The sequence below is a fragment of the Cebus imitator genome, unplaced genomic scaffold (genome assembly GCF_001604975.1).
Source record: "Cebus imitator isolate Cc_AM_T3 unplaced genomic scaffold, Cebus_imitator-1.0 Scaffold539, whole genome shotgun sequence".
Lineage (NCBI taxonomy): Eukaryota > Metazoa > Chordata > Mammalia > Primates > Cebidae > Cebus > Cebus imitator.
The window spans coordinates 954,186-973,849 of record NW_016107854.1 but is presented as its reverse complement, the minus strand read 5'-3'; the positions used below and the strand labels follow the sequence as shown (position 1 = coordinate 973,849).

At 40.3% G+C, this 19,664-nt stretch overlaps 1 protein-coding gene across 1 annotated transcript in view; it reads right to left on the bottom strand.

The window, feature by feature from the left end:
• Window positions 1–19,664, bottom strand: part of DNAH6 (dynein axonemal heavy chain 6) — a 303,318-nt gene that overhangs the window by 66,188 nt on the left and 217,466 nt on the right. The window contains exons 60-63 of the mRNA XM_037733599.1: window positions 18,467–18,646; window positions 13,775–14,008; window positions 8,058–8,193; window positions 4,601–4,770 (exon numbers count right to left, since the gene is read on the bottom strand). Of these exons, the coding sequence (XP_037589527.1) occupies window positions 4,601–4,770; window positions 8,058–8,193; window positions 13,775–14,008; window positions 18,467–18,646 (720 nt within the window). The remainder of the gene's footprint in view (window positions 1–4,600; window positions 4,771–8,057; window positions 8,194–13,774; window positions 14,009–18,466; window positions 18,647–19,664) is intronic.

Genomic DNA, 19,664 nt, shown 5'->3' with positions numbered 1-19,664 from the left:
AAAAAAAAAAAAAAAAAAAAAAAAAAGCGTAACCACAGTACCATGATTACATCTAGAAAAGTAACAATAATTCCTTAATATTATCAAATAATTCACATTTTTTTCTAAATTATAAATGTATGTGAGTGTGTGTATGTTTAAATAATAGTATGTTATTGTGTATGTTTAACAGTATGTTATTATGTATATTTGGGATGTTAAGTTAGGATCTAATAAAGCTTATACATAGAGATTATTATTTTGTCTCCTAAGTCTCTTCTAGTCTATAAACTTCATTCTCCATCTTCTATTTACCTTCGAAAAACAAACAAAATGTGTTGTTGAAGAAATCAGATTGTATGTCTTGCAGAATTTTTCATAGTCTATAATTGTCTAACTTCAATGACTTTATTTTGAAAACTCCTTTTTTTTGACTCACGGCATCTAGTCATCCTCTCATTTTTTCACCATCTGACCTGGTAGCTATTGTCCATATTCACTGGAGACTTTCCACCTGGATCATAGCCAGCCTTCCTTTCTATTTTATATCTGTTCCATTGAACAAAGTGCAACTGATTTACCCACTGCATCCCAGGCATTGTCCTGCCACCATCTGAGCTGACACAACTCAGGTTCAGGGTTCACGTGGAGATCCAACAGCCTAACCTTGCAGTTCCTTGGCCTCTAACCCCAGTGCACATCCTCTTGTCTCTTTCATAGTCACCCATACCCATGGTCAACCTCAGAATATTGTCATCACTTAGAACTGCTCCCCATTAGACATTTTAAGCTGAATTTTGATTATAGCCTCTCCCGTCCTTTCAGCTGTGCTACAACCCTAGTATAACTACATTATTTCTCAAAGAAATTTCCACTTACTGGTTGTTCCTTTTCTCCCAGTCTATAAGCCCTTTCTGTATCTCTTACTTTCCTATAACTACTTTTACCAACATTCTCAGTGGTCTTGCATTCTCTATTCTTTATTACAATAATCTGTGTTTAAGGTCAACCACATGACTTATCTTCTGTGTTCCTACAGAGTGACATAGCTTGAATGTTTGCCCCTCCAAATCTCATGTTGAAATGTGATTCCCAATATTGGAGGTGGGGCCTGTTTGGAGGTGCTTGGGTCATGAATGTGGATCCCTCATGAATGCCTTGGTGCTCTCCCACAAAAATGAGTGAGTTCTCACTCTATTAGTTTATAAAAGAGCTGGTTGTTTAAAAGAATCTGGGGGTGCCTCTCTCCCCTCTTTCTTGCTCTCTCTCACACCATGTGACATGTCTGCTTCCCCTTTGCCTTTCACCAATATGTAAAAGCTTCCTGAGGCCACAATGGAAGCCAAGAAGATGCTGGTGCCATATTTGCACAGCTTGCAGAACTGTGAGCCCAATGAACTTCCTTTATTTATAAATTATCCAGCCTCAGGTATTTCTTTATAGCAATGCAAAATGGAACAACAATGCAAAAAATTGGTACTGAGTAGTGGGGCACTGCTATAAAGGTACCAGAAAATGTGGAAGCAGCTTTGGAACTGAGTAATGAGAAAAGACTGGAAGAATTTGGAGGGCTCAGAAGACAGGAAGATGAGGGAAAGTTTGGAACTTCTTAGAGACTGGCTAAGTTGTGACCAAATGCTGATAGAAATATGAACAGTGAAAGCCAGGCTGATGAAGTTGGGAACTGGAACAACTGTCACCCTTGTTATGCCTTGGCAAAGGACTTGGCTGTATTGTGTCCATGCACTAGGGATTTGTGGAAGGCTGAACTTAAGAGTGATGACCTAGGTTATCTGGTAGAAGAAATTTCAAATTTTTTCATCATCTAATTTTTCACCACAAAGTGGTCAAGAAGTGTCATAGCTCCTTCTAACAGCCTAGAATCAGATATGGAAGCAAAGGAATGACTTAAATTTGGGACTTACAACTAAAAGGGAAACTGAGGGTAAACATTTGGAAAATTTGTAGCCTGCTGATGTGGTAGAGAAGGAAACAGCATTTTCAGGAAAGGATTCTAAGAGGCCTGCAGAACAACTACTTGCTAGAGAGACTAGCATGACTAAATGGGAGCCAAATGCTACTATTCAAGGCAAGTGGAAAAAGACTTCAAAGGCATTTCAGAAATCTTCCAGGTAGTCCCTTCCATTGCAGGTCCAGAGGCCTAGGAGGCAAAATGGTTCCAGTAGATAATCCTTGGGCGTTGCTGCCCAGAGCCCTTTATGGAAGCTGCTCCCCAAATTCCAATAGCTCCAGTTCTACCCTTAGCTCAGAGGACTCCAGGTACAGCTTGGGCTGCTACTCTGGAGGGCACAATCCATAAGCCTTGGTGGCTTCCATGTGATGTTAAGTCTACAGTTGTGCAGAATGCAAGAGTGAGGGAGGCTTGGCATCTTCCACCTAGATTTCAGATGTATTGGAAAGCCAGGGTGCCCAGGCAGAAGCCTGTGCAGGGGTAAAACACCCACAGGGAGATCCTACTAGTGCCAAGGGGAAATGTGGGGTTAGAGCCCCCACATAGAGTCCCCACTGGGGTGCTGCCTAGTGGAGCTGTGAGAATGGTGGAGATATGGCAGTGTGCATCCTCAGCCTGGGTAAGCCATAGGCATTCAATTACAACCCAGTAGGGCAGTCAGCATGGACAGTTCCCCAAAAAGCCATGGGGACAGGGATTCCTAAGGCCTTGGGAGCACACACCTTGCACCAGAGTGCTCAGGATGCAGGACATGGTGCGAAGGATTATTCTGGAGCTTTAAGATTTAGTGTCTTCCCTACTGAGTTTCAGACTTGCATGGGGCCTGTTGCCCTTTCCTTTTGGCTGATTTATCCCTTTTAGAATAAGAATGCTTACCCAATGCCCAAACCACCGCTGTACCTTAGAAGTAAATAACTTGTTTTTGATCTCATGGGTTCATAGGTGGAAGGAACTTGCCTTGAGTCTCAGTTTTGGATGAGACTTTGGACTTTGAAACTTTGAGTTAGCCCTGGGATGAGTTAAGACTTTTGAGGACTATTGGGAAGGCATGATTGCATTTTGCAGTGTGAAGGACATGAGATTTAGGGGACCAGGAGTGGAATAATACAGTTTGGATGTTTGTTGCCTCCAAATCTCACGTTGAAATGTGATCTCCAATACTGAAGGTAGGGCCTAGTGGGAAGTGTTTGGGTCATGGAGGTGTAGCCCTCATAAATTGCTTGGTGCCCTCTTCATAGAAATGGGTGAATTCTTGCTTTAGTAGCTCCACAAAAGATAGACATTTAAAACAGTTTTGTGCCTCGTTCCCCTTTTTTGCTTCCCCTCTCACCATATGATGTGCCTGCTCTCCCTTTGCCTTTCACCATATGTAAAAGCTTCCTGAAGCCTCACCAGAAGCCAAGAAGATGCTGATATCATGCTTGTACAGCCTACAGAACTGTGAGCCAAATAAAACTCCTTTCTTTACAAATTACCCAGCCTCAGGCATCCCTTTATAGCAATGCAAAGCAGAGTAACACACAGAGATTGCAGAAAATCCTACAACATAGCCTCAATACCTCCCAAGTATGCTTTCGTCTTTTCCAGTTAGTTACTTCTTCCTTTTCCAAAAGAAACAACCTCCATTTTTCTCTAATGCTTCCTGAAATTCACCACTCAAATCCTTAGCAGATAATATTATTCCCTCATTAAGAACAAAATTAGGAATTATATCTAAATACGTAGAAACTGGAACTGTCCTGAATGCTGTATCCATTCTGTTGATAACTTGTGCTGTGTTGAAACTTGTACCTCCTTGGTTTCCATGACACTTTTTTTCTCCTAACGTTTTTCCTGACCCTCTGCTATTCCTTCTCATGGACGCCTTATCCTTTCTCTCCGCCTTTTAAAAGTTGGTGGTAATCAGAGCTTCATTGTTTGCCCATCTTTTCTCTTATTCTATTCTGTTTTATTCCTCTATGATCCTAACAACTCTGAGTTTTACTTTCCAACTGAATGCTGACTCCCAAATCTCTATTTCTAATTCACAGATCTCTCTACAGTTTCCTACTTCCATATGAGCTGACTTCCAGACTGCTATCCACTCAGATAGCTGCGCAGAATCAATAGCGTCTTTCTCTCACACATTGCTCCTTTCACATTTGCTTAGTTGTTGGCACAACTATCCCCTTTGGCATGCAAACAGAAACTGGGAGCCACATCAATTGCCTCATCTCCATGCCCCCTTTATCTCTCTAATCTACTACTCTGTCTTAATTCAGGCTGCCATAATTTCTTTTATCTTCGAACAGGTCCTGGTAACTATGGCTTTGTGCCCTTCAAAGTCTCCTCTTCATTGTTGTCAAGATCTGAAAGGCCCATTATTTCCCTTCTAAAGCTTCTCAACAGACCCTAGCCCTCCAGCAGAGAGCACGGTACTCTAATGGCACACACCAGGGAAAGGATAACCATGGCCCTGGCTGGCTCTCCTTCTTGATTCTCTAAATAAAACATTATGTTCCAGTAACAAAGAACCATGTTTCATTTTTTTGAGTCATCTCTTGAACTTGGCCATTGTTACTCTCAAATAAATTTATAAATCATAACTGGCTAGTGAGCTTTAGTAGAAATAATTGTAACATAGTCCTTCAATTTAAAAAAATGTCCTACCTTTTCTTCTTTACAACATTTAATAAGAATTAGCTTATGGAAAGAACTCAATCCTGCACTCCAAGGATCCTGGTGTGAGGCCTCCTTTTCCTGTCTCATGTGTTTCTCTTCGTGTTTCATTTTATAATAGCCTTCCCATTCCTGTGGGTTAATATATGTCTCAAAAGATCCTGGAAATACAATTTAAAAAGATAATTTAATTAGATTTGTTTTGACTTTGAAATTAAATTATGTTTGGTAATTTAACAATATCTCTATATTTACTATCAGTTTTAACCACAAATATACTCTAAATACATCAGTCTCCCCTGCTACCCAGCCTAATAAAAAAGTAAGTAATTTAAAATGTAATCAGAAAACAGCAGCAAACCACTTACAAAAAATGAAAACAAAACAAAATAATAGAAAGGTTAAAAATAAAAAGGATGCACAGAGATACTTAAGCAAATGTGAGTGAAAAGCTTTAAGTGATAAGAGTTAATATTGGGTTAACTAGAATTCAAAGCAAATATAATTAAATGGGACAAAGTAGGTTCTTATATTAATTAAAATAACAAATCCATAGAAAAAATGAACCCTCGTGTGTCAGAAAATAGCTAAAGATATGTCAAATAGTCACTGTTGGAGGTAGAAGAAAAGGCAAGAAAAAAAATAACATCAGTCTATGACAAATGAAGTAAACTGAAAATTCTGGCATATATAATTTGAACAATATAAATAATAGCTGAATATATTGACATATTTACATTATACCCTAATAAACAATATATCATCCCCTGCTCCCTGGCTATAGAATATTTATAAGAAATGGATTTGTATCTTATATGAAGATTAAAGTCATAGTTAGCTTTTACAATGGTTCTAACATGTACTAAGAATTAGCATTGAAATTTCTGTAGGTACAGAGTGCATGTGGTATAAACCTTTCAGAAAGCCAAAATAACTAATGTCTTCTCCAGTGAGGAAACAGGTTTCTTGGGTTGGCCATTAGGCGCAATTGCTGGCTTGCATTTCAGGCTAGAAAACAACTTTCTCTAGCTTGTCTGCAGGGGCTGTCCTCTGGGGGCTTAATCATAGCAATCAGAAAGCTAGTGACACAAAAATTTGGTGACACTTCTGACCGTGGCCTTGGGGTAGTGTTCATCTTTGCAAGACTTCTAATTTATATGTGGAATATAGACAATTATAAGGCATGAGATCACAAGGCACACCACACCACATTACTCTTTAGTTAAAGGTCTTGGCATTATTCTGAAAACCAGGTAGCAGAAGCATGTGTTGCAAAAGGACAACTTTTCCAGTGAGGTTCTCATTATTTATTGTGTAAGCATTAGGACTCCAGCTAAGATGGGAGAAAATAATGCATAAAATATGCATTATAAGATGGGATCTAATAATGCTTTATTTATTCATTTGGAGACAGAGTCTCACTCTGTTGCCCAGCCAGGAGTGCGGTGGTGCAATCTCGGCTCACTGCAACCTCTGCCTCCTAGGTTCAAGCAATTTTCCAGTTTCAGCCTCCTGCACCACCATACCAGGCTATTTTTCTGTATTTAAGGAGAGATGAGGTTTCACCACATTGGCCAGGCTGGTCTCCAACTCCTCAGCTGAGGCAATCCACTTGCCTCAGCCTCCCAAAGTGCTAGGATTTCAGGCATAAGCCACTGAGCCTGGCCAATAATGTGTATTTTAAATGACAAATCCCAACTGATAGGACATGAAACACTTAGAAATCATGAAAGATGAAAGAGTAAGGCAATTAGGAAGTTTCTGAAGGTAAGATTGACAATGGAATTAAATATTAAACATCACTTGCAAAGATCTAAAGTTCACTTTTAGAATGCCAGCCATCCTATCAAACATGTACAAACCTTCATAAGTCTATAGCATTTCTGGAATAAACCTTGAAATCTAACACATAAAAGCAGGAAAGTTTTTTAAAATTGTTGAAATTTTAGTCTCAAGGACACAGATAACACATGGAGCATTTTATTAAAAAATTATGAGTTGTCCCTATAATTACTTTGCTTTTCAACCTCCATGCCCTCCGTGTTCTTCTGCCTTTATGTATATGAGGCTCCATCTATCCCTTTCTGTTTTGGGTCTGTCCCTAACTATCCAGCTCTGGGCTTCTCCTGTAAGAATTTTTCTTTTTGTGTTTTACATATACCTCTAGATGTCTCATTTAACTCGTGCATAATATAAAAAAATTTTTTACTAGGGGGGACAAAAGACTAGGGGGGAAACTTTTCAATAAGTTGATGCATTTATTGAAAAGCTTCTTACCCCCAGTCTTCATTTAGAAATCCAATAAATATGTTAGAGTCTTAGAAATTCTGGTTCATGCAGCCTTTAAACCACCACCCTTGCTGGGTACACTTAGTTAAATAAATATTCATATTAGAAGTATAAGAGTAATTACCAAAAAATAAAAATAGAATTTCAAATCAGTAGAGGAAAACATGAAAAGAGTGTGGATGATCCTCCTGAAGAAGGAAGGAAGGAAAGAAAAAAGAAAGGATTAAAGGAAAGGAAGAAGAAAGAAGAAAAAAAGAAGCAAAGAAAAAGCTAGCAAGAAAAATATGCCCCAAAATAAAGATGACCAATGTAAGTCTAATTAGATTAGAGCTTCTTAACTTTACTAATACTAACATTTTGGAAGCTGTAGTTATTTGTTGTGGACGGTTAGCATGTTTGAACTAAAGGTCACATATGGAAACTTGCATTCAAGAAATGACATGCATGGAATATTTTATATAAATGAAACATGTGCCAGGCTGCAAAGGAAGTGTATATAATTCCAAAGAGTCAATTTCATAAGAAGCATGAGTATAATTTCCATAATGCAATTAAATTATAAACAACAAAAAGATGGCCCCCTAAATCCTAAAATGGTTTTGAACTAAAAAGTGTAGTTTTAGAAGTGAAAGGGCTATATATTAAAACTTGTAGGGAAAAATTAATATATAATGTTATAATTCAGAGTAGTTGTCACCTTTGAGGAAGAGAGAAGGGAGACAGAATTAAGGGGATTCTGCTGGTACTGTTCTATTTCTTGATCTGGGTGATGGCTCATAAATAAATGTACACAGTTTGTGATAGTTAATCAAATTGTATAATTTTGATTCGCACACTTTTCTAGATGTATGTTATCCTTCAATAAAAAGTTAAAAAAACCTATGGGATGCAGCTAAAACAATACACAAATGTATATTTATATTCTCAAAAAATATATATATACACAAAATATATAGGTATGTATGTGTATATATATATAAAATAGTAAACATGAAATATTGAAAAGTCATAGGCCGAGAATTCAGCTGAAGAAATTGTGAAAACAATTCACAGTTTCTTAGAAATGAAGGAAGTTGCTAGTGAAAAGTATTGACAGTGCAGAAGAGGTTAAAGAAAACATTAAGATTAGGATTCAAGCAGATTCTTTTTGTCACATTACCTAAGCGTATGCAAATAGGATGTGACAATATATTTTGGGTAAGTCCATGAAAAACTGGAAATGATTCTTCCAAGTCACAGCATGCAAACCATGTAGCAGTAAGCAGCCAGGGTGCTTCAGGCTTAGGTGGGCGTTCCTATTTGAAGACAGAAGGAAAATGAATAGTTATTCACAAAGGCAATCCAAAATATACTTTCACCTTGTCCAAGTGAAAAATCAAGCTCTAATAGTATGTTAAAATAATCATTTTCCTAGGAAAGGTAATACAATATGGTGAAATAGCAATGGTGATGAATCAATTCTAATTTTGGACCTTTGCACAGAAGTATAGCTGCTAAAAACTTTTCAGATTGACATTTACAGAAAACAAAGCTGATCAACTAAATCTGCCACTTTCAGCCTGTTTTCCAACACCCTGTATCAATCTTTCCCCACTCGCCAAATGTTCCTATGCTTAATAATTTTTCTCTAGAGAATAATTTTTCTTTAGAGAACTAGTCTCCAAATCAGATTCCCAGATGTTCTCACCCCCAGGAGATGCAGAAAGCTGAGTATGGAACAGTATCAGTAGCAAGACAAATGCCAACCTTGTTCCAGCTGTGGTAAGTGTTTGTCTAATTATTTTAGATATTCTTAGAAACTTCTGGGAGAAGTATTATGCCATCTGGCAATATTCCATGAAGCACTTGTATATGGGCAAACAGTTTTAAAAGAGACAGAGAAACAGCTGTGATTGTAAGACTGAAGCTAGTTCTTTAAAATTTCCTGAATATTTGTCTGAGGTTCCTTACTACATTTAAAAACAGGTTTATTGAGATACCATTCATACTAAGCAATTCAACCATTTGAAGTATATAACCCAATGATTTTAATATATTCACAGATACGTATAACCACCATCACAATCTAGAACATTTAATTTCTCAAAAAGATACTGTGTACCCTTTAGCTTTTACTCCCCTTTAATCCCATCCCTTCAGCCCTAAGCAACTGCTAAACTACTTACTGTCTCTATAAATTTGCCTATTATGGGCACTTCATGTAAATCAAATTATATAATATGTGGGCTTTTGTGATGGACTTCTTAGCTTAGTGTTTTCGAGGTTCATCCATGTTGTAGCATGTATCATTTAACCAGTAAATACAATGGAAAAATTCCAAAAACCGAAAAAACTCAAAATCTGAAACACTTCTGGGCCCATACTCAACCTGTAATGCATTGTAGCAACTCTAAGCATGCACCCCCTCCCCAAAGGCTTGTTATTGTTACTGTACTTGCTTATTTGTTTAACAACTGAGTGGATTATTTTAGTGGAGTCTCCCCACAACCCCTGCACAGCTTGAAGCCTCTAATGTTGCTTCTCAAGCGGTGCAGCCTTAGGAATGGCACAGTTACCCCGTGATGATCATAGTTTTTTCAGGGCTCTTTTTGGTAGTTTCTTTCCCCGACTGCATCTAGCTGCTAAGCACCACTAAGAGTGGGCTGATTGCCCTGACGTTTTTAACAGTGCTCTTGGGGACATACATTTCTCCTCAGACTAAAACATTCAAAGCTTGGCCCCTTTGAAGGAGTTGCTGAGATCAGTGTTTGGGTTTTCTTCTGGTCTTTGGCAGGCCTCTCTCTTAGTGTCTTCTCTTAAGTTATCTCTGGCGAATGAGCTGGCTTATAGCTTTGTCTCTCTGTCCAGTAATTTCATCAATCTTTCAGTAGCTGTTCACTACAAACTTTATTGTTTTAGAGAGCATCATTAGGCTTAAACTTTTTCATACTCTGTTGGAAATGAAGTCAGTTACCTGTGAGGAGATAAGGAACTATCTGTTTTATAGGCTGCTTCTCCCACTCAGGCAAAATCTCCAAGCCAGGGGCACGACAAAGCTGCACTTTTTGCGGAGTCATATTCTAGATCTAGGAGCTGAGTATGCCATGGGTGGGAAGACAGTAGCCTCAGGTCTCCTCAGCTTGCCTCTGCCATTGAGGAACTACTATCTTAGGAGCTGGGACAACAGTGATGATGCACTGAACACGGAGCCCCAGTTTCCCAGTGAGGGCTGGGTGGAAGAAGGCAGCCCCACCTTTTGGCTCTACTCAACAGGAACTTATCCTCAGCAGCAGGTAGCTGTGGGCAGGATGAGAAATGCTGATGTCCTGTCCTCCTCAGGAATATGTTCCTTTAACTGGCAGCAGGGAGTAGGCAGGAGCCCTGTGCTCTTAGCTGCATCAGTCTGGAGCGCAGTTTCTATCTCACTAAGCTGGGAGCAGGAAGCGGGGAGCGGGTCTAGGTTCAAAGACCACAGACTCTCGCTGTCCTTCCTGAACCTCTAGTAAATTTTCTCAAATAAATGTTTATTCATTTGCTATATGTGACAGGGACCATTTCCAGATACTTTAAATGATGCTTATACAATTTTCAACAGTTTTGCTGGGGAGCAGGTTGAAGATCCTTACACCGTCATGCTGGAGGTGGCATTTCCCTAAGTTACATCTTGATCCTAGATAAACCCTTCAAAGACTCTTAGATTAGTTAACTTTCATAGGCATTTACAAATATCTAGTACTCAATTCTGAGTGGTTTTGCTGTATTTTGATCTCTAATAAGAATCTGTAAAACAAATTACTGGTCACTTGTTGTAAAACAAATTACGGGTGTAAATTTTAATGAATTTTCCAGGAAATAGATTTCATGTAAAGTTTTCTGGGTATGCTATTATATACTTGCATCACTTTTTAGATTCCTAGCATTAAGAAAAAATGCTTTAAAAAAAGCTTGTTGGCTGGGTGTAGTGGCTCACATCTGTAATCCCAGCACTTTGGGAGGCCAAGGTGGGAGGATCATGAGGTCAGGAGTTCAAGACAAGCCTGGCCAAGATGGCAAAATCCTGTCTCTACAAAAAATTAGCTGGGCATGATGGTATGCGCCTGTAATCTCAGCTACTCAGGAGGTGGAGGCAGAGAATTGCTTGTACCTGGGAAGTAAAAGTTGCAGNAAAAAAAAAAAAAAAAAAAAAAGTGCTGGTCCAACCCACGGCCCACAGGCCACATGTAGCCCAGGATGGTTTTGAATGTGGCCCAATACAAATTTGTAAAGTTTCTTAAAATATGATGTGATTTTTTTTTCCTTAAGCTTATCAGCTATTGTTAGTGTTAGTGTATTTTATGTGTGGCCCAAGACAAATCTTCTTGTTCTAGTGCAGCCCAGGGAAGCCAAAAGATTGGACACCCCTGCTTCAAAACATCATCATTTGAAAACATAACTTGTCTAGACTGAATATAGCCAATGAGAATAGCCTGGAGACCTCAATTTGCAGAAATCCGTTTATCTTGTCCACATGTGATAGAAACCTGCAGATACTTGAAGCTTTGTGTATTGGTTCCAGTTGTTTTCTGTTTGTCCCTGAACTCTAACTGTTGTGGTTCGATCCTGGAAATAGCCACTTCTGCTCATGCCAGCCAGTGGCCAGTTGCAGCCCCGGGCATCTCCCCCACCTTTTGTTTTTGTTGCCACCTTCTAGAAATCTATGTTTTGCTTATCTGGATTTTCTTTATCTAGTGTTTCCAGTCAACTCCAGATTCTATGGGGCATATATCTCCTTCCTCTCTCTCTTCCCATCCTGGACACTCATCTTTTACTCTTTTTAGGTCTCTTCCAGGGCCCTTTTGTTGCACCATCGCCTTACATAATGATATAATCTTGTCATAGGTGTTTGGAGCTTGGTGCACATTTTCCACAGAAAAAGTTTTATGCATGGAAGTTCCTAGGTTATTCCAGAAAAATCTAATTTAGATCACAAGGAATGTGGCAAAAAACAATGTAGCACTTCTGATAAAAATAGAAAACACTAGTGTCAAAACATTAAATGAAGTGGCCATATAAAATACATTCCCAAATATATTTCTAAAAAAATAATCAGTCAAGAATCATTCAAATTTCCTCATGGTAGAGGAAAACGCAGTTTAATTAAAAATAATTCAGATCAGTTTCTGATGTTTAAGTTTGATGGTATTTAAAAACATAGTTTAAACTTTCCAAAATATGCTGTTCACGAGAAGTAGGTGGTGTTGGAATGGACATGGGCTTTGGGAGTTTAGACACAGGTTTATCACACTGTGTCATGCATTAGTGTGATTCTGGAAAGTTCTTTAACCTCTTTGAGTCCCTGTGTGAGAAAACTGTAAGCAGAGCTGTTGACAAGGCTGCAGTGAGGAAGGAAGGGTGAAAGCACACAGGGCAGGGCCTGGCTGAGTGATTGGCTAACAATCAGCAGTGGGGTGAACTGGTTGAGAGAGCAGACTTTACAGACTGCAAGTGTTCAAATCCTGGTTCCAGGTCTTATTAAGCATGTGATCAGGACAAGTTACTTAACCTTTCTGTGTCTAATTATCTTATCAGGCTAGAGACACAAATTAGGAACTTACTTCAGAAGAATACTGAGAGGAATAAATGGGTTGATATACATAAAACACATAGCAAGCTCTCTGTGAATATGAACTGTGATTATAAGACACATTAAGAGAGGAGTCACAGAATATGTATGTATGCAAGATGGATGGTGGTCAGGGAGGAAGGAACATCTGGTGGAGAGGTCTTGTCTGGGCTTTTTCTGGGAGCATGGGGTGCTGAGAGTCAAATAGAAGCCTCAGGTTCAACCTCCTAGTGATACACTGGGGCTCAAATACTGGCGAGCAGGTGTAGACATCAGGTCTGTGGGGGCCATGGGCAGGACTTGAGATTTGCAGTGTTGGACAGAGCCAAGAATTTAGAGTGGAGCAGAGATCAAATTGCAGGCAAAGTTTCATCTCTGCTCCACTCTACATTTGTGGGCCACTAGTTTGTGGTATGTGCGTGGGTTAAGCCACTTTAAGGGACTGGAGCAAGCAGGACAAGCAGATGAATATGAAGAAGGGAACTCGTATTATAGAAAGTGACAATCAAGTTATTTTGTCACTTCCCATGCTTTATAACGAGAGATATCTCCAGGCAAGAGAGGGTCATGGTTTTTAAAAAACTATTGCTAAGTCTGTGAATTACAACTTTTATTGGATTTTAGCTTTTTATGTTTGTAAGAGGGTCAGCTTTGCAAAACATGTTCACTTCTACTAGCTCACTGGTTACCCCAACATTCCTTTTCGATAGATGAGGACAGTGCTCCATACAGAGGTTAAAAGATACATTACACAGCTAGTTGGTGGCAGAGCTGAGTTATAACCTGGGTCTTGTCACCCCAGTTCCCCTCCACTGGGCCACACAGCCAAATGTATGACCTTCAGCCACCAGAGTCACCACAGAGCACTGGTAGGTGCTTGTGGCCTCTATCTAGACTAACGATCGTTGCACCGGTCTGTTTTCACGCTGTTAATGAAGATATACCTGAGACTGGGTAATTTATAAAGAAAAAGAGGTTTCATGGACTCACAGTTCCAGGTGGCTAGGGAGGCCTCACAATCATGGCAGAAGGCGAAAGGCACATCTTACATGGCAGCAGGTGAGAGAGAATGGAAATAAAGCAAAAGGGGTTTCTTCTTATAAAACCATCAGGTCTTATGAAGCTAATTCACCACCACGAGAACAGTATGGGAGAAACTGCCCCCATGATTCAATTATCTCCCACCAGGCCCCTCCTATGGCACATGGGAATTATGGGAGCTATAATTCAAAATGAGATTTGGGTAGGGACACAGCCAAACCATATCAATCATCATCTAAGTGGGAAATAGGTACCTTTTCCAGTCCTGCAGAACCTCGGAGAAAGAAATTCCATTCAGCATCAGTTAGAGTTCCTTGCTGACGCATGATCTCAACACAGAGCATAAAGCTATAGATGAGTTTATGTTGTTCAAAAAGTCCTCTTGAAACATTGACATAAGCAGTTAGGAGAGTTTGTTCTAGTAGTATGACCAGGCGCTGTTGCAGATTTTCTGTCTTTACAGACGTTTCAATGGTGGTATTGAACAACTGTGTGAAAAAGAGCTGTATCAATGCCTCTGATTTAATTCATTCTCTGTGGAGAAAAAATAAAAAACCACTCTATCTCCCTTGCTAGCATTCAGTGAGTAAATGGCAGATGAGAGATGAATACAGTAAGTCTTCAATGTGGCCAGTAGGTTCTTGGAAACTGAGACTTTAAGTGAAATGAATGCACAGCAGGTCTTTGAATTATGAACAACCTTGCTTTCGAAGTCATTTTGCTATTATATTGATAAGACCAAAAAAACCTGATTTCATTATATGTCATTTTGCTTAACAAAGTCACAGTCTCCAAGAACCGATCCACAACATTGAGGACTTACTGTACTATGAAAAAGTCCAGAATTCATCCCAAAGTGATATGTGCTATTTGTTTTCTACACTCCCCCTTCTCTCTTATTTTTTAGCAATGGACCAATGCCAAGCTCTTGACAATATTTAAAAGGCATCATCTTGATGTGAGACATGAAACTTTGGAGAATGAAGGTGAGCTGGCAGGACCAGTTTTTTCACATCTTCAACCCAGATTTGACAAACTCTTCACTTTGGGGTGACAGATGTAACAGCAAGGTAAGCTCATGCTTATTTCCTAGCACTTCCCCAAGATAATTCTTAGCGTGTAGAAACAATGTGCTAGAATTTTCATTGAAATGTAAGAGAAACTGATTTTAAAGGAGATTTCTATCCTGTTTCCTACCTGGAAGTTTTGAAAGGAGAATCAGTATTCCAAAGGTACCCCATATTATAAAGATATGGCAAGGCAGTAGAGATGGTAGCATTGAAGGATTAGGCCTGAGGTAGCCCTCCCCATTTTCTGCAACTTCTAAGTGGAGTGGAAGGAACATCAAAAAATTCCTAAATGCCCCAAGCTGTGTGAGGAAGCTGAACAGAGCTTGAATGTGTGGCCTTCTGTGGAAGTCACGGGGCAAGGGGATCTTGCAGCAGAAACTCAGGGGAAGTCCCATCAGAGTCCTGAGGGGCATGTGGTTGCAGTCTCAGGATCCACAGTCTGAGGGGTAAAGGTGGGGGGTGAGGCAGTACCTGCCCAATCCCTGGGATCAAGATATATTGTTCATGGTGAGGGCAGATGGATCAAAACAGACTGGCAGCTGGAAGCCTGCTAAGGACCAAAGCAAATCAGAGTCAAGAAGTGTCCTCTACTCATTCCTAGAAATACTGTGCTGAGGCTGTACAGGCCTTTCCTACCCACCCCTTCTACGAATAGGATGGAGCACAAATGGAAAATGGCCTGACTGTGTCAGTCTCCTCAACAAAATAGGTCTCCATTCCCCAAAGTTAAAAGGGCTTAGAGGAAGCCTACAATTATTGTAAAGTCCTTGTTAATTTTCCTGAAAGCTTGGTTGACAAGGGTAATAGATTTTTGTTTTAACACATTCAGGAGAAAAGAGAATTCAGCCTTCTTTAACAATCTGCTAAGAAGCATAGAGGTTAAAGCCCAGTGAATATGTCATAAATATGGTACCAAAATAAAACATGGGAAATCTCAAAATTCCCTAAAGAATTTCACTGTGAAATGGGTTTGGCAGAGGGTATCCTGGCCAAGGCTGTCACCTATAGATATGTTTTGGATTTCTGGTTTCCCTTCTAATCCGTAAAACTCCAGAGCTTTGATGATTCATCCTATATCACTTTTACTTTCAGCCCAAGATATTTTAGGATATCTTCACTTTTATTTCTTGAAGGAGATTTTAAAACCCTGAAAAGCATAAATTCTAAAACACCCAGGATAAGAAAAGCATTATCAAAAAGTCATTTAGGTGGCATTAAAGGATTTGCTAATTCTTATTTTGCTTGGGTTAATACCTGTTAACTAAAGGAAGGGAGCAGAGATATGAGAACCCAAACCCTTGTCTCTAGGAATTGAGGTTTGAACCCAGCACAGATGGTTTTTAAAAGCTGCTAAAATGAACATCTTGTTGAAAGACAGCCCAGGCCTATCTAAACAACATGACTCCCATTTCTTTCAATTCCTCCTTTCCATTCTCTCCTAGAAATGGAAATTGCTCCTGGACCTCCAACTATTACCAAGGGTACTAAATAAGACCTCTAGAGGAAAAGCCAAGCTTGGTCTAATGTCATAAGAATTGTTTGAATACTGGAAATTCAATAAGAATTACTGGAATGTTATATGCAGAGATCAAAACAGACTCTTTACGAAACACTCATGAGTGTTATGTGGTGCTAAACACCATTGGGGATATGGGATGGGTGAGGCTTCATTTTTGCCTCCTGGGAGTTCAGATTCCAGCAGGAGAGAGAAGGCAACCACCCAAGACAATGTGGGGTAGCGTGATGCCATATGAAGCACATAAAATGTTTTGGATAAAGACTGCTAAAACTGTTTGCTATGCCTCCTCCCATTGAGAACTAGAGTCTAAATCCCCTTCTCTCAAACTTGGACTTTCCTAGTGATTTGATTGACCAACAGACTGTAGCAGAATTGATGTTGCATGAACTTCAAGGTTAGGTTAGAAGAAGCCCTGGAGCTTCCACCTTGGTTTCTTTGGATGTTTGCTTTGGGGAGAGGCCCTCTTGGAACCCACTTGCCCTGTACTGAGAAGCCCAAGCTACACGGAGAGGCCACTGCAGGTGCCATGGGTGACAGCCCAGCCATGTGAGCCAGCCATTTTGGATGTCTATTCTAGTCAGCCTCCAGATGTTTGCAGCCCCACCAGTAGGTTTTGGTCGAGAAGGTGGCATTTAGGTTGGGAGTGAAGGCATTCTAAAGAGAGGGAGTGTCAGAAACACAAAAGCATCCAGTTAATCTTGGGAATGGAAATAGATCAATTTGGCTATTACAGAGGAGTCATAAGAAAGGTGACTGGAGAGATGAAACAGGGACAGGCTGGATGTGGCTTTGAATTCCAGGCTATAGAGTCTGAATTGTGTTGATGGGAAATACCTGTGAAAATTCGTTTAGGACCTAGGTCTGTGGAACAGTGTTTTGAAAACACTAGGCCTAGACTGGCCTGCTTCCAGGTGTGTGAGCCAGCATTGACTATCCAGGGACATGTAACAGGAAATAAAGATGTGTTGCAGGGAAAGAGCATTATGTTCACAATTCTCCACTGTTTTCTACCGAGTGGCATGTAAGGAGGGAGAGGCCTTTGTTGGCTGAGTTGTGTCATGGGTAGGGTATGAGTATGGATGAACAGAAAAGTCAAAGCAAGTTAAACTGCTCTGCCCAGAAAAGGAGACAGCACTGCCAAGAGACTCAGCCAGGGAGGTTATGGTGGGATGGGCTGAGAGGAGGCCATAGACACTTGAGAGAACCTCTGGAGAGAACCTCTGGAGAAAGCCTCTGATGCAGTTGCTGAGTAGTGACTAATGCAAACTCTGTCTCCCCGGGAGTCTTTAGCAAAATTGACATTGCCTGCTGAAGCTTTGTGGCATTGAATTTGCTTTTGGGAGAAAAAAGAATGCTGCTACAAAGAGGATAAGGGGTGAAAACATCCTACTCACGAGACAGCAGATGAAATTTAACTGTGAATATGAGCTAAAGAAGAGAGACTGAAATAAAACAAGAGTGTCTCATAGTCATATGGTGAGGAAAGATCCCTCTAAATCAAAGGCGGGTGCAGGGAAGGAAGAGGGACAGGCTGTTGCATAAAGCGTTCGGGAAATAAAAGATACACAAACCAATTTGGTTAAGGTCGATGCTGTTCAGACTTGAGATACAGCAGAAACACTAACAGTGGAAAGGAATCTAGATTACGGCAGAGGATGTCTGAAGAAATGGCACTGAGCTGTGACTCTTAAAAAAGAGAGAAAGGCAGGCCTGAAGGAAAACTAGCATGCTAATTAGTTGAGAAAGTTAGAAGCAAATGAAACTTGCAAAGCAGCCTTCTTCTCTTCCTCTCCAGAGTGTTCTGTGCAGATCAGGCAATTGAATCTTTAAAAATCTAAATTTTATATGTACATATATATAATAATCAATAACTCTATTCTAAAAACTGAATCTTTGGAAGCGCTGGTGGAACCACTCTTTTTTTTTTTTTTTTTGAGACAGAGTCACGCTCTGTTGCCCAGGCTGGAGTACAGTGGCATGATCTTCACTCACTGCAACCTCCGCCTCCTAGGTTCAAGCAATTCTCCTGCTCCAGCCTCCTGAGTAGCTGGGATTACAGGCACATGCCATAACACCTGGCTAATTTTTGTATTTTTAGTAGAGATGGGGTTTCCCCATGTTGGCCAGGGTGGTTTTGAACTTCTGACCTCGGGTGATCCACCCACCTTGGCCTCCCAAAATGCTGGGATTACAGGTATGAGCCACTGCACCTAGCTGGAACCACTGTTGAACGATTCGTGCACCTGGAAGATTTAACCTGATAACTAGGCCCATGGCTTGTGTGAGGCAAGAAGTAATTCAACAGGTGTAATGGAGGCCAAAGAGATGACTTTCATTAACAAAAAGAAAACACTTACCTGTTTAAAGTATTTTAATGAGTACTGGTACATAGGATCTATTTCTGAGAGGCTTGCAATGACGAAGTACATCACAGAGCCTCGAGTAGCCACTGGACGATACTTCTCACGAGCCACATTGATCATCTGTTCAGTGGACTCTGCTTCTTCCAGCCTGGTTTTAACGGCACCAGAAGTGATCTGAATAAACACACAATAACAAGTTCTTAGGGATCTGTTCCAGAAAAATAGTGGGACTTTTGGAATGTATCCAGTTAGGTCTAGGGAAGAAATAAGGATAGAATGAGTTGGTGATTACAGTAAGGGGTCCTGAGTAGAAAGACTGAGTCTCAGGGCTTGGCGACCTTCTGAATAAGCTGACCTTTCTTCCTCTAGTGTTAAGAACAGGTGGAGGGCAACAGGCAATACAAGTAGCTTTGAAAACATAGGAACAGTACATTTCTGAGACTCAACCTGAGTTACTCCTACAATGCAAACACTAACACAGCACTCCTAATTGCTCCTGAACTTCTTTGTGAGAAGTCCAGGGCTCACACAATGAATGAAGGTATGAAAGGAGAAGGGATACCCAGGAAAATGCCCAAAAGAATGGAGTAGAGAGTTGCTGGAAGGCAGTGGCACCACATCCCACCCTGGAACAACAAGGGTGACTAATATTCTTATTCTTTACATAGTATTCCCAGGTACAGACATGTGGGATAGAAACTGTTTTTTGTGGAGGATTATAACCCTAAGTGAGTTACAGAAGATTTCGGGGTCTTTTGGTTTTCTGCACTTTGGGTTTCTGGGTCTGGGGAGCCCTCTGGCTAATGGACCTTCCAAGATTCCCTTCTCTGTGTCTTTCAGTCTCTCTCTTTCTTTTTTTATAAACTAATTAATTAACCTTGAAAAAAGAATATATATATATATATGTGTGTGTTTTTTGACATTTTAGGTTTTGGGGTACTGTGAAAGACATGCAAGATTGTTGCATAGGTACACACATGGCAGTGTGATCTGCTGCCTTTCTCCCCATCACCTATATCTGCCATTTCCCTCCATGCTATCTCTCCCCAACTCCCCACCCCCTGTTGTCCCTCCCCTATTTCTCCCCCACAGACCCCAGTATGTGATGTTCCCCTCCCTGTGTCCATGTGTTCTCATTGTTCAACACCTGCCTATGAGTGAGAATATGCATTGTTTGATTTTCTGTTCTTGT